General features: G+C 39.0%; 1 protein-coding gene across 1 annotated transcript in view; it reads right to left on the bottom strand.

Moving 5' to 3' along the window:
- Positions 1-24347, bottom strand: part of lok (ovarian-specific serine/threonine-protein kinase loki) — a 270142-nt gene that overhangs the window by 233491 nt on the left and 12304 nt on the right. Inside the window, exon 2 of the mRNA XM_090373619.1 lies at positions 23274-23398. Coding sequence (XP_090229745.1) covers positions 23274-23398 — 125 coding nt within the window. The remainder of the gene's footprint in view (positions 1-23273; positions 23399-24347) is intronic.

The following is a 24347-nucleotide window of genomic DNA, read 5'->3' as shown; positions in this document are numbered from 1 at the left end:
CCAGAGCATGGCAAATTCTGGGATCTCAAAACAGAATATTCATTGGCTGGGGCAGCCATAGATTCAAAGAATACATTTCTGTCCGCAAGTGTTACAGGTGTCTCCGCTTTGGCCATACCTCACATACTTGCAATCAGCGTGAATCTACCTGTGGCCATTCTGCCCAAAAGGGGCACCACTATAAGGACTGCCTTGTCAGAGATCAGCCGCCGAGCTGCACAAGTTGCAAGGCTGCAAAGGCTCCACACCAACATTCCATCCGAGATAACGACTGTCCTGTCTATCTAAAGGTAAAGAGTGTCTATCAAACGCAGATAAATTATAAATAGAAGTCCTTCTCTCAATTACCAACTATAAATAAGAATTGTACAACAAAACGTGCAGAGAGCAAGAGTGGTTGTGGACCAGCTGAAGATAAAGGCTGAGGAAAAACAAATAGATCTAATCCTGCTGCAGGAGCCCTATGTTCGCTCAGGGGTGGTTATGGGCTAGCCCTCATCATATAATATTGTTTACTGTACAAATGACCAACCATGGGCTGCGATTATCATCAGAAACCTTGTCATTGCAGCAATCAAGATCACCCCACAATGCACTTCCATCAGTGTCTGTGCCCAGATCATGAAATTCCTTGGATCGCTGTTCCTCCTCTCCCTCTACAGCCATCCAGGTGAAGGCATCACTGCTGCAATCTCCCTGATTGAAATGGCACTCCAGCTCCTCTTGGGTGGGCGGCTACTGATAGGTATGGACTCAAACTGTCACTCGCCACTTTGGCAGTCAGGCGCCAGATAGGAAATGGCTCAAGATTTGAGGACCTTATCTTCACAGGCTTGCAAATCTTAAACTGCCCAGAACATCTACCCACCCACAGTGGCCCACTGTGGGAGAGCGAAATTGATATCACAATGGCTCCGCCTGACTTAGCCAACAAACTTTCCGGCTGGACAGTCCAGGAGTCCTGGACCACTTCAGACCACAGAGCAATAATATTCTCCCTTGTTTGCTCTGCGGAACACACTGCATCAATTCCGAGGGACAGTGTGCGTTATAACACCAAAAAAGCAGATTGGCAATGTTTCCATGTGGAAATGTCCAGAAGGCTACAGGATGACGTTCCTCTACCGGCTTCACTCTCGCCGGATCACTGTGAACGCAATATTACTGCAATCGTCAAAAGTGCCTGTGATCTATCCATTTCCACATAGGAGCCCATACCACTATGCTCTCTCCTAGTGGAATACAGACCTTCAGGACTTAAGAAAGAGGGTACAACAAGTCAGGAAAACTTTACCAATGTGTGCATGCCTGTCTTCCCCCGCATGAGGTTGAAGCTGCCCGGGGGGGGGTCATATCAGGTGGTTAGAAACATGTACACCAAGGAAATTCATAAGTGTAAGAAAGAGTCACGGGCACACCCTGGTCTCCATTACTGGCAATGAAGAACATGGGGCATCGTGTTCCGCATCGTCACCAATAGGCTGCCTAGAGGTGAGGTCCTTAGTACAACTCTCAAACCGGATGGCTCTTCAACCTTTACCTGGTCTGACTCAATAAACAATATCCTTGATTCCATTTACCATACTGAAGTTTCAGTGATGTCATTGGAGCAACAGCAAATCATCGACAGTAATCAAGCTTATCAGCCAAAAGCTACAGAACTGCCCTTCACCATGGTAGAGATGAATATAGCTCTGGCTAAAATGAAAGATGGCAAAACGCCAGGTGCTGACTTACTCGAAGTCGACATAGTCAAGAAATTCGCCAAAGGCTACCCCACTACACTCTTGAGCCTCCTCAACAGGTGCCTTGCTGAAGGAACTTTCCCTGTCCCCTGGAAGACTGCTACTCTCAAGCTGATCCTGAAAAATCCCGATAAACTGCCCCAACTTCCTGCCTCCTACCGACCAATTGCTCTGCTCTCCGTTTTGGCCAAGCTTCAAGAACGACTTCTGCTGTGTCGCCTCTCCGCCTACTATACCAATCAACAACTCACCTCGCCATGTCAGTTTGGATTCAAGACAGGCTTAAGCACCGAAGACACTATACACAATTTAATTACCCAGGCTACACAGACAACCTCAAAGTATACTCTAGCCATTATGGTGGACTTTGCTAGTGGCTTCGATCGACTGTGGTGGCACAGTGTCCTTCAGAGGCTTCGGCAGGCAAGAACGTCCAAGGACCTATACAATAGTCTAAAATCTTATCTCAGCAATAGAAAACTGCAAGTTGTAAACAAATACCAGACCATCTCTGGATGTGTTCACCAGGGTTGCCTTCAGGGCTCTGTCCTTGAACCATTTCTCTGGTCCATTGTTCTGGACGAGTTCCTGGGTGGGGCCAGGCCCTTGGCCTTTGCTGATGATCTTGTCCTGATGGTTCAAGCCGATACAAGAGCGGCACTGGAAGCAAAAGCAAATACAGCTCTGAAAAAGCTCCAAAACTGGGCTGCACTCCACAACCTCTCAATTTCTGCTGAGAAAAAATCGATTCTCCTCAAGGGAAAGCTACAAATATGCAGGCCTCCGACAATGAAGTTAAATAACATTCCCATCTGTCTTTACCCAGAAGTCAAATACCTTGGAATCTACATCGACATCAGCCTTATCTTCCACTCTCATTTGAAGTACTTGTCCATGAAAATCTGAAAGTATGCAGCCGTGATAAGATTTTTTTTTTTTGATTTGGTAGTTGTTGGCGCATCGGCTTCTGTGGCCATATTGCACCTCCCAAGGTTTTTGCAGTACTTTGATCCAAGCCCGAGGCGGGAATCGAACCCGCGACCTTTGGGTTGCCGGGCAGGTACTTTACCCACTCGGCTAGCCCGGTCGGCCACCGTGATAAGAAGAGTCAGCAGAGTGGACTAGGGTTTGAAGCATAAAGCTTTGTCTCTCATCTATAAAGCAGTGTTTCTCCAAATTGTTTGTTATGGAACCTCAATTTGGTGTACAAAGGCCACCCTGGAAAAGAAATAAACTTGATTCAATACAGAAAGATTCATGCTGTAGTTTATCTGCAGGGCATGCTGCACTGTCAGCACCCCTGCCATACAGGTTATCAGCGGATGCTTCCACTCTATCTTGAAGTGATTAAAAATAACCTTTACCATCAATTAAAAGGAATTCCGTCGCAGTTGTTAAATCTTCAACTGGAGCTTACTAATGACCTGAAACAAGAAAGAAAGTGTATTTTAAAACCCCTTCAAGGACTCTGGCAGCATTCATGAGAAACCACACCAAAAGGAGAAATTACCAGAAGATTCCTCACATCCATTGACATGACTTTCCCAAAGCCCCCCTCCCTGGTTTTCACCTGGTCTGCAAGTTACATTCCTGATCACAGGATATTGACCCTTTCAACAGAAATTGATAGCAATGGGAATTGAAAGAAATCCATTCTTCCACTGTGGTGAAGAGGAGTCATGGGGGCACCTCATGTATGAGTGCCCTGCTTACGATGATTGTAGGCTCAAATTTTTTACAGAAATGCAGGAAAAAACCCTCGCAACCAGGAAACATAACTGCTTCAGGATGAAACAACATACAAAGCCCTAACGAGTTACGTACATCTAGTTAGTAGACTACATCAGATGGTTAAAGCTTACTGAACTTAAGAGCTGCTCAGAACAATGACGCTCAAGTGCAAACACAAACTGGGGTCGGATAGCATTTTTTCAACTGATAAAAGATTAAGACAAAAGATTGTACTAAAGATTAAGATACTATACTGGCGACATCATGGTTGGAGCTCCGAGTGCTGACTCCCAGAGTGCTCGGTCTTTGGCACTCACACAGGGGCGTCTGCCTCTTTGACTTTTGATCCCTCTCCCCAACCCCTATTTTGCCTTACGCGGGTGGACTGCCTTCTCTCTCTGTCCACCTTAGCTTTCCCCCCACATTTGGACCTCCCTTCCTCTTGTTGGCCAGATCTTCTCTTCATTTTTTTTTTTAACTTGGTCTTCATCCAGGAAGCTCAGGTGGGAAACCAGACAGAGAATAATGGGCAACCTAGCTACCTTCTGGTGGTGTGTGTGGGCAAATGTAGGGTCTCATCAGGGCCTTCCGGCCAAATGCCAGGACACACAACAGAACCTAACACAATATGTCATAAACAACACACAACACTTTTCTGGCATTTACAGTAGTACTGTATTTCTTCACAGTGTACATACGGTGCAGTGTGGGAAACCACAGGTGGCACCTGACCCTAACACTACATACACTATGTACTCACATCTACAGTATTGTCACCATAAACATTTTTGAGATGAGTATGGATTTCGATAGGCATCACTTCTTCCTTGGTAAGAAATTCAATCACTGCTCTGATTGATACGTATATCTGTAACATCCACCATTTTGAACTACCTGTGTGCTGCATTCACAGCATTCTCAGTATGGCAAAACTAGACTTCTAGTGACCACTCAGTGACATGTGAAATGATCTACAGTGCCACATTTGATTGTTTGTTTGTTTGTTATTTGGTTTTTAGGAGCATTAGCAACTAAGGTCATATTGCTCCGGGATATGCGGTGGTAATTCCCTGACCTTTCAGCATCCTCTGTATTTGGTGGTGACGGGCTCGAACCCCGGTCTAATCAAGAAGCGTGTGCTACGGACTGCGGCTCCTTCCCACCTGGCTACAGAGGCGCCTGCCACATTTGAAAGCAAAAAATTAGGAGGAATTACTTTTGTACTGGTCCTCATATAAGGCAATGATCAGGCCACACCTTGAATACTGCATACAGGTCTGGAGGCCTTGTTTTAGGAAAAATATAGAGCTGTTGGAATGAGTACAGAGAAGTGCAATGAGATTGCTGAGAGTAGTAGTGGCATGTGATGCAAGAAAGCAAGTGTATGAGTTTATGCAGCATCAGCCAAAAAAAAAAAAAAAATCACACCATTCCCTCCAAATGCCTGTCCAGTTCCTCCTTAAATTTATTCAACCTATCAACTTCCACAACGACAGATGGAAGTTTGTTCCAGCAATTAACCACCCGCTGGCTAAAGGCAAATTTCCGCACATCTATTATACATCTGTCCTTTCTTAATTTGAATTTATGTCCCCTTAGATTCGTAATCTGAACAAGTGGAAGGATCCCATCAGAATTCAGCGTGCTCAACCCATTCAAGGCCTTATACACCTCAATCAGATCACCGTGCAGGTGCCTAGTCTCCAGCCACTGCAATTTGCAGAACTGAAGCCTCTCTTGGTAAGAGGATCCCTTCATTCCCCTCACCAATCTTGTTGCCCTTCTCTGTACACGCTCAAGTAAATCTACATCCTTCCTAAAATGAGGCCTCCAGACCTGTACGCAGTACTCAAGGCATGGCCTGACCATTGCCTTATACAGAGTGACAATCACCTCCTTCTCCCTGCTAGCAAAATTCCTATATATCATTGACAAAACCCCATGACCTGCCCTGGCAGCCTGTCTGCATTGCTCAGAAAACTTCATATCTGACTGCACAATTACTCCCAGGTCTTTTTCATTTTCTACCACCTTAAGTGTAGTACTACACGGTTGGTACATTTCTCTGGGGTTACTTCTATCCATATGCAGTACTTTGCATTTGAGGAACAAAAGAAGTGAGAAAGGCTTCAGTTCTGCAAAGTGCAGCATCTGGAAGCCTCAATATATAACGTGCGAGGTGATCTGATTGAGGTGTTTAAAACTTTGAATGGTTCCAGCAAGCTCTATGCTGATGGAATTCTTCCTCTTACTCAGATTACCCTTTTAAGGGGAAGCATTAATTCAAAGTGAGGAAAGACATTTGCAAAATATATGTGCGGAAATTTGCCTTTAGCCAGCGAGCGGTTGATTGTGGAACAAACGTCCATCTGTGTGGAAGATGGTAGCTTAAAGAAATTCAAGGAAGAACGAAATCCAAACTTTTTTGGAGGGAATGGATAGGTGAAATGGGAAGTATGGTTTTTTTTGGCTAATGCTGTATAAGGGTGCAAGAATATTTGCTGATGCTATAGAGGCAATGTTAGGTGGGTCAGAAAACTGCTAGCTTGGGGGGGGGGGATACACAGACTAAAAGGTTAAAAGTGGCCACAGGCAGAGGCAAAAGTGATTCTTACACTGCTTCTATTAGAATGAGCAGCAGCTTGGAAAGCAAGGTAATGGAGATTTCCAGGACTGCTGGGAGTTATATTGGAACAAGTAAATACATGGGCTGTGTTAGGGTAACTAAGAGTACGAACAGGTGCATGTATTCTTGCATATACATCAATGCTAGGAATATAGTTAATAAATTTGATGAGCTTGAAGTGCTAGTCAAGACATCAAAGGCAGATATTGTTGGGATATCAGAGATGTGGTGTCACACAAATATAAGCAGTGCAGAATTGGAATTTGGGGAATACAATGTATACAGAAAGGATAGATAAGATAGGAAGTGAGGATGCGTTATGCTGTTAGTTAAGAAACACAAAATCTAAGGAAGTGCATCCAATTGATGTTGGTGGACAATGCAGTGTTGAGTCTGTTTGGTGTGAAATTTGGGGTGAAAAATCACAAGCAAGACTTTTGTTGATTTATTGGATGACTATTTTCTACAGCAACATGTTTGAGAGGCAACCAGAGGGAGTAATACTCTTGATCTGACTATCAGCAGTGATTATTCATGCATTAAGAATTTGCAGATAAATAACCATTGGGTGACAGTGATCACAATGTACTAATGTGGGAATTACTTGCAGGCCTGACGTAGCCCAGTGGTTAGGAGCGAGAGTGCAGAGCACGCGTTCCTTGAGTGGACCGGGGTTCAAGCCCGTGACTACTAAATACGATAAATATTTGTATTGACGATTTATTGTAAACTCTACTGACTTGGTTGTCGTGCCGGAGTATAAACAGACAATTTTAAAGATGTAACTACCATCAAGGCAAAAGGGAAGGGCTTTGCTTTCGTAAAGGTGACTACAGAGGTCTCAGACAGTTTTTAAATTCTGTACAGTGGGATCAACTGATGATGTTACCAATGTTGAATTCTAAATGGGACACCTTCAGGGACTTAATTTTGGAGGCTACTAGGCTTTTAATTCCAATTAAGAAATATTGTTCAAGGTTTAGGCCTAAATGGACATCAGATGAATTAATGAACCTCGTGGCAGAGAAGAAGACTATGGCAGGTATAAACTAGTCTGTAAACTAGTCTGTATGGCAGGTGTAAACTAGTCTGTATGGCAGGTGTAAACTAGTCTGTATGGCAGGTGTAAACTAGTCTGTATGGCAGGTGTAAACTAGTCTGTATGGCAGATATAAACTAGTCTATAAACTAGTCTGATTTCAATTATGAGAAATCTTTGGAAAAGGATGCTAAGAAAAACAGCAAAGAGTTCTTTACTTATGTAAACTCTAGAAGGAAAGGGATGAATCAGATTGGATCACTTAATATAGATGGGTTGATTATTGATGATCATGCTCAGGGAGATGATAAACTGAATGAGTATATTGCATCTACATTCACACATGAGGAGTTATTCAATGAGGGGGAGTGTCAGAAGTTTATTAAACGCTAACAGGAAGCTAAGTGATTTTGTAATAACTGAGAGCAAAGTGGAGGGAAAATTGTTGAAGTTAAACATAAGGAAGGCACCTGGGGTGGATGGGATCTATCCAGTTATATTAAAGGAGGCAGCAAAGGAAGTAAGGAAACCCTTAGCCATAATTATGAGAGCTTCCTTGGACTCAGGAGAGGTCCCCATGGACTGGGGGTGTGCAAATGTATCACCAATTCACAAAGGGGGTTCAAAGGGTGACACAAGTAACTACAGACCTATTAGTTTAACTTATGTTCCGGAGAAAATAATGGAACCACTGGTTAAAGAATGGATCATCTAGTTGCAGGATCATCTAAACACGGCTGCAGTAATAGTTAAGACACAGCATGGGTTTGTTAAAGGGAGGTCTTGTCTGACCAATTTGATTGGATACTGTGATGTGGTCACAAAGAAACTGAATGCCAAAAATAATTTTGATATCATATACTTGGATTTCAGGAAAGCTTTTGATACTGTTGCACATGGAAGACTGCTGTACAAATTGGAGAGGTATGGGATTAAGGGTAAGTTGTTACAATGGATAAAGGAATGGTTGAGTGGGAGATGACAGAGAGTGGTAATCAATGGACACTGCTCTTCATGGACAAATGTTATTAGTGGAGTTCCCCGCGGTTTGGTGTTGGGCTCATTGTTGTTTTGTATATTTATCAATGATATTGATGAAGGTATATCAGGTTTAATGTCCAAGTTTGCTGATGACACAAAGGTTGGCAGGGTTGTTAACGACAGTATGCTACTCCAACTAGATCTAGATAAGTTGGGAAAATGGGCTGAGAAGTGGAAACTGAAGTTTAACATTGACAAATGCAAAGTACTGCATATGAGTAGCAGTAACTGAAGAGAAACGTACCACACTCAGGGAAGGGGAAAAAGACCTCGGGGGTAATTGTGCAGTCAAATATGAAGTTTTCCTAGCAGTGCAGACAGGCTGAAAGAGTAGCTCATGGGGTCTTGTCAATGATATATAGGAATTTTGCTAGCAGGGACAGGGAGGTGATTATCCCGTAATACAAGGCAATGGTCAGGCCACACTTACTGTGTACAGGTCTGGAGGCCTCATTTTAGGAAGGATGTAGAGTTGCTAGAATGAGTACAAAGAAGGACAACAAGATTGGTGTGGGGAACAAAGGGGTGCTCTTACCAAAAAAGGCTTAAATTCTGCAAATTGCAGTGCCTGGAGAGTAGGCACCTGTGAGGTGATCTGATTGAGGTGTATAAGACCTTGAATGGGTTGAGCAAGCTGAATGCTGATGGGGTTCTTCCTCTTGCTCAGACTAAGAACCTGAGGGGGCACAGTTTCAAATTGAGGAAAGACAGTTGTAGAATAGATGTATGGAAATTTGCCTTTAGCCAGCATGTAGTCGATTGGTGAAACAGACTTCCATCTTTTGTTGTGAAAGCTAATAGCCTAAATAAATTTAAGGCTGAGCTGGACAAGCATTTGGAAGTGAATGGAGGGGTGAAATGGGAGGTTTTTCTTTTTTTTCTTTTCTTTTTTTTTTTTTTTTGGCTGATGCTGCATAAGCTTGCTTTCTTGCATCATATGCTTCTACTAATGCTAAGCTTGCTTTCTTGCATCATATGCTAATGCTAACGATATCTATATATCAGTCTGAGTGTGCAATGTATTGTCATTTGTGATATTATTCTTCCATTATGGGGAATGAAAGGACAATAACTTATATTACCAAGAATAATAACTTTATTTAACCCTTAACTGTGCTGATGGGATCTGATGGATCCCATCAGCACAGTTAAGTGTTAAATAAAGATATTTTTAAATAAAATTAAAGCATTAGTAATGGCCATATATGGTACACCAGCCAAAAAAAAAAAAAAAAAAAAAAAAAAAAAGGTAAAATAATTATAATACTAAAATTAAATAAAATAAATAATGAATAAATAATAAAAGAAAAGGAAATACACAACCTACACATTTCCCTCCTCCCATAGGTAACTAACTATCCAGCTGACCTGTCCCTAAACTGTCAGCTTCAACCACCTATGTAGGTAACTTATTCCAGTAATTTATTACTTGCTGGCTAAAATAAAAATTCCTGCAATCCAGCAGACACATCTTCCCACATAACTTGAATTTATGGCCCCTAGTTCTAGAATTACTTATAACCGTGAAATTTTTGACCTCATTCATTTTACTTTTGCCTCTCAGATCCTTAAACACAAATTCTCCTCTAAGGTACCTATTTGCTAACCTGTCCCATATAGTTGAAGTCTTTCCTTATATGGACACCCTTTTGCCAATTTCATCAGGTGAGTTATCCATCTTTGGACCCTTTCAAGAAGCACAATGTTTTTTTTTTTTTTTTTTTTTTAAGTGCAGTCTCCATACTTGAACACAGTATTCGAAGTGTGGTCTAACAATAGCCTTATGTAATGGGATTGACGTCCTTATCACTACTAGAAAATGTTCGATAAATCATCGATGAGACACCACGAGCCTTCCTTGCAACCTGTCTACAATACTCGTAGAACAGAACTTTTGTCTGACCGTATCGTAACTCCCAAGTCTCTTTCTTCCACTACTGAAATAAGTTATTTTGAGGCTGCTGTTTCTCAGAGGTGTAAGACCTTGCATTTCACTGAATTAAAGTATAGCTGCCACTTTTCTGACCATCCCTGAAATCAACTTGGTCACTCTGAAGAAGCTCTGCTTGGCGGTGATCATTAACTTATCTACCGACCTTTACATCATCTGCAAATTTAGACATCACGCCTCTATCCCTTCATCGACATCATTTAAGAAAATCAAAAACAAACTGGTCACAATACTGATCCTTGGGGAACACCACTTCTTACATTAACCCAATCTGAGGAATAACCATTGATCACAACCCTCTGCTTCCTACCCTGAACTCATACAGCTATCCATCTAAGGATTTTCCCAGTGATTCCAACCTGTTCCAGCTTATAAAGTAAATGCTCATGTGAGTCAAATGCTTTGCAGAAATCTAAATAAACAATGTTGAAATTATTCCCTAAATCCAGCTCATGAGTGGCCCTGTCAAAATAGCTAACCAAATTTGTTAAACATGATTTTCCCTTTACAAAACCATGCTGTGTATCCTTCAGAATTCCATTTATATCTAAATGATCCTGAATTCCACCATTGATCACTGCCTCCATGATTTTCCCTAGTACTGAAGTTAAACTGACCGGTAGGCAATTTCCCACTACACCCTTAGAACAGCCCTTAATACTGGAGATACATTGGCACTTTTCCAATCCAAAGGAATCTCTCCGGAGTCTAGTGATGCTCTCATAATTAGCCTTAATGGTTTAATGCACTCACTTCCCACCTCCATTAAAATTACAGGGTAGATGCCATCATCTTGCTCGCCTGCAGGCTCAAATTTGTTTTCCATTAAATAATCATGTGAAATTTCAATTTCATTAATTACATATTTTTCAACTTTACTCCCATAATTTCTCATTGACATAAAGGATTTTTCTTCTGTAAATATTGATGCAAAGTAACTGTTCAGTTCATCTGCAACATCAGCTAGGGTATCTAATACTATTCCACATCCATTACATAAGGGTCCTATCTGATTTGTCTTCTTTGCATTTATATATGTGAAGAATTCCTTATCCCCACTCTTTGCTCTCTTTGCCAGCGATTTCTCATCATCTGCCTTTGCCAACCTAACATTTTCTGTAGCACTATTACAGATCAATTTATAGCTGTTATAGCTTCAGTACTTTTTATTGCTCTGTAACTTTTTTCATGCTGTCCTTTTCTGCTCAAGTATCTGGAAGCTTCATTATTCATCCAACTTGGAATCCTCCTCATGGAGTATTTTTTTAAATGGTATATATGCATTCAAGGCTTCTGTAATTAATGATTTAAAGGTATACCATATTCAATATACCATAATTCAATTGTATTTGCTCCCTGTGAGATATCTATCTGGCTAATAGAGGCCATGTAACACCTTAAGCCATTGTAATTACCTTTCTGAAATTATAACCCATTCCTTTGCCTACTACTAGCTCTCTTTATGATCCACCGTTGAACTCCGTGATCACTTCCTGCTGTTGATACCTGTACTGTCAGCCCTATTATGTCATCTGGTTCATGGGTGGTGATGATCAGGTCTAGAATATTCTTTTCCCTAGTAGTTTTCCTGACATGTTGATACAAATAACAATAACAATCATCTAGTTGATTTAAAAATTTTGTCCCCATGTTGAGTTTCCTTCCCATTTGCTCCAATCAATTAGAGGCATATTAAAATCACCCATAATGAGACATTCATGCTTACTTGCCCATTCAATTTGCATGTAGAAGCTCTCATCATAATCTTCACAATCACCTGGCCTGTAGATTACTCCCAATCTCATTATACCTTTGCTCCCAACACTGTACAGATTCTATACTAGCATGCAAAACATCTGAATCCAGGAAAGCTTTCATCGCGCTCAGGATGCTTTTGATAAGAAGAATGATCCTACCATCACCCCTTCTATCTGCCTTATCCTACCTAAATATATTTTACATACCATACTGAAATTCATCATCCACTATTTCCGGGTGGCACCATGTTTCCATAAGACCCTATCATGTCAGTGTTACTTGTCCTAACTAGCAGTTCAAATTCACTCATTTTATTGACGACACTACTGGCATTACTGTATAGACCAGAGCTTCTTAGACTTTTTTCACCTGCAATCTCTTTTTACAATGGGAAAATTTTGGGACCTCTGGTATTATGTATGGTCCAAAACAAACCTGTTTCAGATGGGCATAACCTAAATTTTACGTTTTTCTGTACAACTTCAATATATCAAACAGACAGATGATTATTAGCAAGCACGTAACACATTCCTTCCTTTATGCACTTACCTCTACCTTGTACATTGAGGTATATGTCGTGGTATTAAACAAAAACTTTATTACACTCAAATTTATACAGTTTTACAAAAAATACAAACATAAAAAATACAAAGCTACATTTAAATATGCAGCAAACAAACATAAGAACAATCATAATGTAAATGTCTTTAATGAGATGTTTAACAAGCTTGTTAAATTAAATAAAGTTATCAACTTCATAAAATGAAGTTGATAACTTTTACTGCTTCTTATAGTACAATACAGGTAACCCCTATATAACACAGTTCTTCTACAGGAAGGTTTAACTTTAACACAACTGATAATTGCAACAATCCTTGCATAACACGGTTAGAGAATTGTGGAAAACTGCACATAAAATGAAGTTGATAACTTTATTTTATGTGCAGCTTTTGATATAGCAGAGAAAAACCTGCTATTATGCTGGATGTAATTTTTCAACATTTCCATTCTCTTTTGTGAATCCCCACTGTTAACACACTAGTGGTTATGCAAAAAAAAATTATTAGGAAATCCCTGTATTTTATTTTGTTGGGAAATCCCCATGTGCTATTGAACTTGTGCTTGTTTGAGACCATAAAAATTTGTGACTTCGAAGCATGCACTTTGTAACTTTTAAGGTTTCTGTAAGATTATTTTGGTTTTTATTTAATCGTTTATAAATTTTTCTGGGTATGTATTACTAAGCTTTGTTCTTAAGAACAGTATTGGAATAATTTCTTTGTTGTGAATTAAATTCCAGCCCTAAATTATGGCTAAGGAAATTAGGCATAAGTGGGTAACTGCCGATTTATTTAAAGAATGGATTTTAAATTGTTTTGTGCCAGATGTGGAAATCTATTTAAAGCGGAAAAATCTAGATTCCAAAGTTTTATTACTACTGGATAATGCACCAGACCATCCAAAATGTTGAAGTAATGTTCCTACCACCTAATACAACTTCTTTAATTTAGCCATTAGATCAAGGTGTTATATCTACCTTTAAAACTCATTACATCAGAAAATCGTTAGAATAGATTTTGGAAAAAATTTATTCCGAATCTATTGAATTGATGGAGGTATGGAAACAATTTTAAATTGTGGACTGTATCGGAATCACAGCTTTATTGCTCAAACGAGTAAAACTGTCAACACGTACATGTTGGAAAAATGTATGTCCAGAGTCAGTTCATTTATGAAATATGGTCCAACCGGCAGAAAACAGAATCGGTGCGATAGTAGAACTTGCTAAGTCAGTAGGAGGGGAAGGTTTTGATGATATGACTACTGAAGAAGTTCACAAATTACCAGTAGAAAAAGAGGCTAGCAAAGTGGATTTGGTGGAAATGGCATAGGAAGTAAACCAAATCAATTCAGAGGATGATAGGGCAGATGAAAATTCAGGAGTTCCAAATTTTACACTAAAAAGGCAAGGCATAAACTTAGCCGAACAATTAGAATCTTATTTTTTTTAATGCAGATCCTTTGAGTGGAAGAAACACAAAGTTCAAAAGGGAGCTGCAAAAATGTTTAGCTCCTTAACATGCAATTTACAAAGATCAATCAAGCAAAAGCAAACAATCCCAGAATACTGATATTTTAGAGAGAGCAAAAGATACACGAAATCTAGATGCTGCAGAAGAAAGTTCAGAAAGTGAAGATATTCTGCAACGGTGAAAACGTTCTTGTTTGATTGTGTTGTTGTTGTTGTTGTTTGGTTTTTAGGAGCATTAGCAACTAAGGCCATATTGCTCCAGGATATGCGGTGGTCATTTCTTAACCTTTCCGCATCCTCCGTATTTGGTGGTGACGGGCTCGAACCCCGGTCTAATCAAGAAGCGTGTGCTACGCATTGCTGCTCCTTCCCACCTGGCTACGGAGGCGCCCTGTTTGATTGTGCTTAGCAGCAATGAGGAGAGAGAGAATATTAAATGAACATACATTAACTGACATATTATGTATCACAGTTTGTAAGACATTTGTTCAGTTATTACTATTTTTAATAAAAAATTAAGTTGCCGATAGTTATAAAAAAAATTATGTATTTTTGTTAGCTTTTGGAACGTAACCCTGGTTTTGTATTGCTTCTTAGTCCCATATAACACAGTTTCACACTACACGAAATTTTATAGGAACCTAACTATCGTGTTATACGAGGGTTACATGTATTTAGATCAGCAGAAATGTTCTTAGCTGCAAGTGCCTCTTGATGAATGACACAAGTAAAAGTAATGTGTTTATTATTAGCAGATTTAATTCTTTCCTATCATTGCTCCCGCACTGTCAGCACATACATCAATGCAGTTACTCCATCGTAGACTGTTTTCCTTGAAAAATTCATCCACTTTCTGAAATATCTTCACCTGTTGTAGTCCATGTAATGGCTGACAGAATAGTAAGTCTTCATATACATTGCCATCATAACAATGACATATGTTAACAGTAGGGCTAGCCCTGAAATGTCTGTCAACCCATCCAGCTGAATAGCAAATTTGGAACTTTCTTTAATTCTTAGAAGTTGCTGGAACTGATTATTGCTAATTTCCAAAATTCCTTTGCTGACCATGTCATTTGACAAAGGAATTTTACATAATTTGTCTGCTAATTTTTTTCCATGAATCATTTCTGTTATTTGTACTGCAATAGGCAAAATAAGATCTTCACCAATCTTCATATTTAATAGCTTTCGCTATTAAATATGACACTTCATAAGATGCAATTAAATGTTTCTTGAACACTTACATATTTTACGAAAAATTATTTTTCTTGTTTTAAGGATTTTGAGAGTCTTTCAAAATACTCCACTAGCTTACTGGAGTAGGCAGCATGTTTAGTTTCGAGATGTCTTCTTAATTTTGCAGGCTTCAAACTTTCGTTGGCCAAAGTTTTCCATTACAAATTAAACAGACTGGTTGCTGTTCATCATGATTAGAGTTAAAAGTAAATCCATATTGCAAAAATGATTCATTATATTTCCTCTTTTTTGTACATACAGGTGTGCCCTTACTTGATTGTTGTGGAATTTTATTTTTTCTTGATATTCCAGCATCCATCACATTATCTTCTTTTACAGTTTTATCATTTTAAACTAAATTTAACCATTTGTATTTAATGATAATTAATTTTATTATATTTAAAAGTTTGAGTACTATTAAAATTCAAATACAGTCTGTCCTCGTATAGCACGATAGTTGTGTTCCTGGAAACCCTCGTGCAATGCAAAATCGTGCAATATAAACAACAGGCCCTATGGGAAAAGTAGGGTTAGGTGCCGGCCACCCAAGATTGAACACACATTTGTTACCAAAACATTACCAAACACAATAAATAATCGTAATAAAATACTTACATATTTTATTATGATTTGTACGTAATAAAAAATATTATAATTTTTTATAATATGTTTTATTATTATTTTATTATAATATAATATAAAATACGTAAGTATTTTTTACGAATAAAATACTTACGTATTTTATTACGACTATTACGTAATAAAATATTGCTAATGCTTTTGCTTCTATCGTAAGCAAACTTGATTTTTGTTTGATTTTCTATCCAAACAGATGACAGCCGTTCCATCTCTTCCAATTCTTTGTGTCTTAATCTAATGGATTTTAATTACACTGAGTTGTTCTGTTCCTGCTATGAAATTTTTTATTTTCTCTGCATTCTTTGTAATTCTCGGCGTTGCCTCATTTAGGTCTGAAAGCACTTGCAATATCACATGGTCTTTCATTTCGCTCAAAGCGTTTCACAATTTAATATTTTTTCTCTATCGACAGAGGGGGACTGGCCATAAGCCTGACCGGGGAAACCCCGGTGGGCCGGAGGCCGGTGTGATTTTGGCCATAAACGCTTGTATGAGGCCACTATAAATTTTCCCGGGTAAGAATTAGATCCAGTCCGCCTCTGTTTATCGATATTGCTTTTCTTTTTCTCTCTGAATCTGTAGTGTCTTCACCAGGACGCTTCCTTTTCACACCTTTTAAGTATTTTACTCATTTTTAGGGAATAAAGCACAATTACAAAATGAGGAGGCACGCTTGATACACATAAACAAAGCTGTGCTCGTGTAGCAACTGAATAAACAACACCGTAAAGGCAGAGATACACTATTAACACCTCACATTTTACTAAAACACATTTCTAGGGGTGACTACCATAAAACAATAAAAACAATTTCCAGTTGCGTTTCAGCTAGTGGAATCTGTTTTAAACTGGTAGTAAACTCAATCTAATTGCATTTGCGATTATACCGATAGCTGGAATTGTGTTGGTTTTTACGTTATTATGGTGAAATGTGTTTCCCCTTCACTGATATAAAAAACAAATACATTTCAGAATCTTCTCTTAATTCTATCGTGTTGCATTCGGTTGGGGTGACTGTGCGTTCGACTGCCATTTCTTGTAAACACGAAGGCGAATCGTGCATAAGCGAATTCGGTTCGTGTTATATAAGATATCGTTCCCCTATTTATAAATCGTGTATGATCGAATTCGTGTAATATAAACACGTGTTATACGAGGACCGACTGTATTGTTACACACTATGAAAACGCAACAATAACTTCGCCCGAAGAATGTTGAAGATACTTGTGTAATTCAATAATCAGACTGCGCTGTATGAATAACAACTGAGCTGCTTTAGATTATGTGTTAGGAACAGCAACTGTTTGTAGTACAAAGGTTACCACGAAAGTTTTGCAATAAGTTAGTTCTAAGAACAGTAGGGACTTTAGGTTTGTTTGTTTGTTATTTGGTTTATAGGAGCATTAGCAACTAAGGCCATATTGCTCCGGGGATATGCAGTGGTAATTTCCTGACCTTTCCGCATCCTCCATATTTGGTGGTCATGGGCTCGAACCCCGGTCTAATCAAGAAGCGTGTGCTACGCACTGCTGCTCCTGCCCACCTGGCTACGGAGGTGCCGGGAGACTTTAGGTGGGTGTTATTTCAAAGAATGTCTCAATAGAGGGGAATGGTAATAATCCTTAATGGAAATGCAGCAACTGTTGAGCACAGTGCAATTAAAAATATCAAGTATGGCACATGGTCGCAAAATGAAATTCATGTAGTTATACAATACAATTTTGCAAGGGGTTTTTCAATAGACAAATGCATAAATGAAATGCATTTCTTCTAATTTTCGTCTACATTTCTTCTAATTCATATTTACCACTAAATCATGACATCATATCATTACTCTCAACACACCTATCAGATACTCATAATTGGACAGGCTTGGCCAGCAAAGTTGTGCAACCATAATTTTTTAAGTGTGATTCAGATTCTGTTTGTTGTGCCGGTCCACACTCTCGACTGCAAGTGCAGGCACAAAATTGTAATAGCCTATAATTGTTGCCTTTTCAAGAAAGAGTGATTAGTAACTCCATCAGCCTTATCAAAATTTTTATTTTTCCTATATTTCTGTGACCTTCTAAAATTTTTACGTGACTGAGGGGTTGCGACTCCCTAGTTTAAGAAGCACTGGTAATGACAATTAAGATTTAGTGTTCTTGTATAGTTAACTACCCTAACACACCCCTTGAAGTTATTTAAGCTTGTTTCCTTGGCATTAGCTACCCACTCATTTGAAATGTTTCTGCCCTCAGAACATCATGCTAATATGATCTACTGCAGTAACAAACAAGAAGTATGTGCAAGTGTTACTTTGACCAATATTATCAGATAAACATGTATCTATATTACCCTTGTCTCCCAAACTAGCAGATTCCCTGAACTTTTAAGGTATCCTCAATGATACTGGCAAAAACTCTTGCGCCACCTTTGTTTAAATGTATCCCCCCCCCCACTACAAAACAGATTATTTCTACCCATAAGTGCAGGCCAAGCTGATAAAAATTTCTCCCCAAAGGTCCTACAGAGTCTTGAGTAAATTCACAAGGCTTTCGGCATATAATCCGTCCTATCGTGCCAGGGCAGTATTGCAAACACATAGGCATTCTGACCTAACTCGCAGCATTTCTTCAGCATGATCCTATATTTGTCTAAGAAATCGTCAGATCGTCAAAATATTATTAGTCCCCACACGAATAATATTCTCTTTACCCCCCTTAAAATCTGACAATCTATTAGTGACATCATTAATTGTTACCACCGGCAGACATACCCTGGTTCTAGTCCACCTATCCTTATTACAAAAAATATTTACCATTTCCCTGACAATTGAGTCTCCAGTAGAACTAAGTCCTTTTGAACCAGGGCAGTTTGCACTTGGTTATTCAGCTCTGGGGCCCAAATCGGAAGTACATCACTAGTTAGGTTACTAGTCTTGAGTTCTTGAGCCCCCAGTTACATTATTCTCTTGAGTCACTGAAAAAACATGGAGGCAAGCATCCATTTTTATCAGTGACTCAAATTAGCATTAGCATTAGTAGAGGCATTTGATGCAAGGAAGCAAGCTTATGCAGCATCAGCCAAAAAAAAAAAAAAAAAAGTAACATAAATAAATAAAAATAACCACTTCCACTTCACTACTCTGTTCGTTCGAAATACCTGTCCAGCTGAGCCTTAAATTTATTTAGGCTATCAACTTCCACGACAAGGGATGGAAGTCTGTTCCACCTACCAACCACCAGCTGGCTAAAGGCAAATTTCCGCACATCTATCCTACATGTCTTTCCTCAATTTGAATTTATGCCCTCTCAGGTGATTATTCTGAGCAAGAGGAAGAATCCCATCAGCATTGAGCATGCTCAAACCATTCAAGGCTTTGTACACCTCTATCAGATCACCTCACTGGTGGCGCCTCCGTAGCCAGGTGGGAAGGAGCAGCAGTGCGTAGCACACGCTTCTTGATTAGACCGGGGTTCGAGCCCGTCACCACCAAATATGGATGATGCGGAAAGGTCAGGGAATGACCACCGCATATCCCGGAGTAATATGGCCTAAGCTGCTAATGCTCCTAAAAACCAAACAACAAACAACCTCACTGGTGCCTAGTTTCCAGACACTGTAATTCGCAAAACTTAAGCCTTTCTTCGTAAGAGCACCCCTTTGTCCCATTCACCAATCTAGTTGCCCTTCTCTGTACTCGTTCCAGCAGCTCTACATCCTTCTTGAAATGAGGCCTCCAGGCCTGTATACAGTACTCTAGGTGTGGCCTGACCATTGCCTTATACAAGGGAATAATCACCTCCTTATCCCTGCTAGAAAAATTCCTATAAATCATTGACAATACACCATGAGCTACTCTTGCAGCCCGTCTGCACTGCTCAGAGAAGTTCATATCTGCCTGCACAACCACCCCCAGGTCCCTTTCACTCTCTACCACTGTCAGTGTAGTACCACACAGTTGGTATGTTGCTCTGGGGTTGCTGTTTCCCATATGTAGTACTTTACATTTGTCAATGTTAAACTTCATTTGCCACCTCGAAGCCCATCTGCTCAACCTTTCCAAATCCTGTTGCAGCAGCATAGTGTCAGTAGTGTCCTTGACAACCCTGCCAACCTTCGTATCATCTGCAAACTTGGACATTAAGCCTGATATACCATCATCAATATCATTTATAAATACAGAAAACAATAAAGGACCCAACACTGAACCCTGAGGGACTCCACTAATAACATTAGTCCACGATGAGCAGTGTCCATTGATTACCACTCTCTGTCTTCTCCCCCTCAACCACCCCTTTATCCATAGCAGCAATTTGCCTCCAATGCCACACTGCTCCAATTTGTGCAGCAGTCTTCCATGTGCAACAGTATCAAAAGCCTTTCTAAGATCCAAGTATATAATATCAAAGTTATTCCCTGCATCCAGTTCTTTTGTGACTGCATCATAGTATCCAATCAAATTGGTCAGGCAAGACTTACCCTTAACAAAACCATGCTGTGTCCTAGCTATAACTGAAGTCTTGTCTAGATGATCCTGCAGTGCTTCTTTAACCAGTGCCTCCATTAATTTTCCGGGAACAGAAGTTAAACTAACAGGTCTATAATTACTTGTGTCAGCCTTTGATCCCCCTTTGTGAATTCGGGTCACATTTGCACATCTCCAGTCCATGGGTACCTCCCCTGAGTCCAAGGAAGCTCTCATAATTATGGCTAATGGTTTGCTTACTTCCTTTGCTGCCTCCTTTAATATAACTGGATAGATCCCATCCACCCCAGGTGCCTTTCTTGTGTTTATCTTCAACAATTTCTCCTCCACTTTGCTCTCAGTTATTACAAGATTCTCTAGCTTACTGCTAGAGTTGAATACACCTCTGGCATTCCCTTCACTGAATAACTCCTCATGTGTGAATGTCGATGCAAAATATTCATTTAGTTTGTTAGCTACCTGAGCAGGGTCATCAACAGTTGACCCATCGATCTCAAGTGGACCTTTTCTTCGCATCCCTTGCCAAGGATCTCTCGTAATCTGCCTTCGCCTGCCTAACCTCCTTTGTAACTTGGTTACAGATCAACTTGTATCTATCATAGGCGTCTGTGTCACGTGTTAATTTGTATGTATCCCATGCATTTTTCTTCTCTGCCATATGCCTCATTAGTTCATCTGACATCCATTTAGGCCTAAACCTTGAACAATATTTCTTAGTTGGTATGTAAAGCCTAGTAGCTTCCAAGATAAGTTCTTTGAATGCTTCCCATTTTGAATTTGCTGTTGGCAATATCATCAGTTGATCCCACTGTATAGAATTTAAATACTGTCTCAGTCCATTGTAGTGGCCTTACGAAAGCAATACCCCTTCCCTTTACCCCTAATGGTAGTTACCTCTTTGAGTAACTCCCATTTCAGCACACTGTGATCACTGCCACCTAGTGGTTCATTTATCTGCAGATTCTTAATGCATGAAGAATCACTACTGATAATCAAATCAAGAGTATTACTCCCTCTAGTTGCCTCCCGAACATGCTGATGTAGAAAACAATCATCCAATAAATCCACAAAAGCCTTGCTACTGTGTGAGTGACCAGCCCCCAAATTCCAGTCAATATCTGGGAAATTAAAATCCCCCATTATAAGACTCTCTGATTTACTGGCCCACTCTATTTCTCCGAACAGTTTCTTATTATACTCATCAGAGTCATTAGGCCTATAGCACACTCCTACTCTCAATTTTGATCTCTCAATGCTTATGTCACACCAAACTGACTCGACACTGCACTGTCCAGCGATGTCGACTGGCTTCACTTCCTTGGATTTTATGTGTTTTTTAACTAATAGCATAACCCCTCCTCCCTTCCTATCCTGTCTATCCTTTCTGTAGACATTGTACTCCCCAAATTCCAGTTCTGCATTCCTTATATCTGTGTGACACCACGTCTCTGAAATCCCCACAATCTGCCTTTGATGTTTTGAGCAATACCTCAAATTCATCCAATTTATTTACTAAACTCCTAGCATTGGTGTACACACAAGTATACATGCACCTGTTCTTTTTCTTAGCTGCCCTAACACAACCCATGTGTTTACTTGTACTCCAATGATTCCCAGCAGTCTCTGAAATATCCTGCATCTTATTTTCCAGGCTGCGGCTCATTCCAATAGAAGCAGTGCAAGAATCACTTTCACCTCTGCCAGTGGCTACTGTTAATCTATTAGTCCTTGTATCCCCCCAATCTAGCAGTTTTCCGACCCACCTAACACTGCCTCGATAGCATCAGCAAACATTCTTGCACCCTTTCTATTTAAGTGTATCCCATCCCTGTATAAGCAGTCTCTCCTGTTAACAAGTACAGACCAGGCTGAAAAAAATTCTACCCCTTGAGCCCTGCACAATCTTTCCAGGGCCGAATTGATTGACAGGGCTCTCATCATATACTCCCTCCTATCGTGTCTGGGCAGAATTGCAGACACTTTCAATTTCAACCCTAATTCACGGCTTTTTTTCATCAATGACCTGTACTTGTCAAGGAATTCCGCCGGTCTCCTGCTCTTAATATCATTAGTAAAAATTCTTTTAGCTATTCACCAAATTTTAACTTTAGATTGGTACACTCCGTACAACGGTGACAAAGAAAAGAATCACCACGTAAGCTATTATTATCCACTAGGTCAACCTTGGAATACATGCCACAGGTTCTGCAAACAATGAAATCATGACTCACCCAGAAATCACCATTGGTTATTTCTATGAGTCATGATGCCATCTGACAAAGTGTTGAAGGTGGATCTTGTCACAACCATTGTTAAATTTACTAAATATCAAAAGTAGCTTTTAAAAAATTATATTTATAATATTATAAGAATTTAAATTTACAAACTATAACAGGACAAAAAACATATCATTTAATGAACTTTACAATAAATTAAAGAAATTAATTAAAAGCAATTATCTAAGCTCTCCCTATACTTTAGACCCAGCACTATGAAAATACAACTACTCATTATGAATGTCAACAGTAGAATCAAGTTAATTGCCTGTGTGTGTGTGTGTGTGTGTGTGTTTGTTAAATAAATTTATCATTCAATCTGTTTACCTATTCCCTGAAACTGTAATAAAAAAAAAAAAAGATTTTAAATGAGAATAACTCAGGTGAATGGTATGTGGTTTTTACCTATATAATGAATGTGAGTTAGAAATATTAAACCAGATAAATCACTGAAACAAGACACATTTGGTAGAAACTCTTCCCAGGAATTAAGTTATGTATAAAGGTGGGGCCCAGTCAAGAAAATCATGCCAATCTCAAAGCCTAATCTATGTAACATGAATTTTACTTCCCCTACTCATAATAAACATAGAACACAAATTCATCATAATCACTTCCTTAGGTTCAAAGCAAATCAAACTTGAAAGGTATATACCACAATTGTAATAGAAATATACAGGGTTTTAAAAAGGCAAGTAGAAAATATACTAATTTCAAACTTACTCTGGTAATAATAAAGTGAAGATTGCTATAGGCACCAAAACTATTATGATTTTTTATCATGCAGTTGCCAAATGAATAGTCACAATCATTTCCCCTGCCAAATGTGTATCTACTTTCAAACATTTCTAAAAAAATAAATGAAAAAAGAATCAGATAATATCAATATTTTATTATGAAATAAGTGAATTAAATAAACAAAATTTGCATATTATTTTCCCAATTTAAATCATACAAACAGCATATCAACGAAGCAAGCAATTACTGTTTACATTGGGGATGTGTAATCTGCAACTTCATACTGTGTGGCCCACAGCCATGTAGGCAGCTTTGAGTGTTATGCAACTCCCAATTTTAAAACTAGTGTGTCACAAATTATAGTTTCACACTGACTTTTGAAAATATCCATTTTTTTATATTGGTTTTTGGTAACATTCAATTTTTCTGCATTGCTTTTATGTTTTATATATCTTCTTCAGTATTAAAAAATATTATTATAATCATATACTATAATAAGAATGTTATTACTGTCATGTAATAATTGTTGAATTTTTTGTATTTAATTATTAAACTTAAAAAAAAAAAAACACTGAATATCAAAGTCAATAATAAAAATTAATTTACTTTTATTTTGAAAAATGCATAATGAGCAGTAAGGAACCATTCTTGCAGCCTGAAACCACTATCCCTAAGAACCTGTGCAGCAATCTTCAGCACTTTCACATATATATATGCTATGGTCTTCAAAGAGAGGTACTTCCAGTGGGCAGATTTTCATGAAATTTTGTATTTGGGCTTGTTAAAAATATTTGTCGAGCCAAACCAAAAATTTAATTAAAATTGGTCAAATAGAAATCTGGCAATTATTATTTCTTTTTTTTTTTCCATACAATTTGTAAGGAAAAAAGAAATTCACAAATTAGAATTGTTATCTTTAGACTATTGTTAGTATTAATATTCAGTATTTTTAGCTTTAGACAGCATGTGCTGTCATTCAAGACTTTTTAATGTTATTGCTTGTGAATACACATATAGGAAGAAAAGAAAGAACCAGACTTAAAAAAAAAAAAAAAGTAA

Source organism: Mastigoproctus giganteus, chromosome 5 (assembly GCF_048544385.1).
Source record: "Mastigoproctus giganteus isolate SK-2022 chromosome 5, ASM4854438v1, whole genome shotgun sequence".
NCBI lineage: Eukaryota > Metazoa > Arthropoda > Arachnida > Uropygi > Thelyphonidae > Mastigoproctus > Mastigoproctus giganteus.
This window is presented reverse-complemented; position numbering and strand designations above follow the sequence as displayed.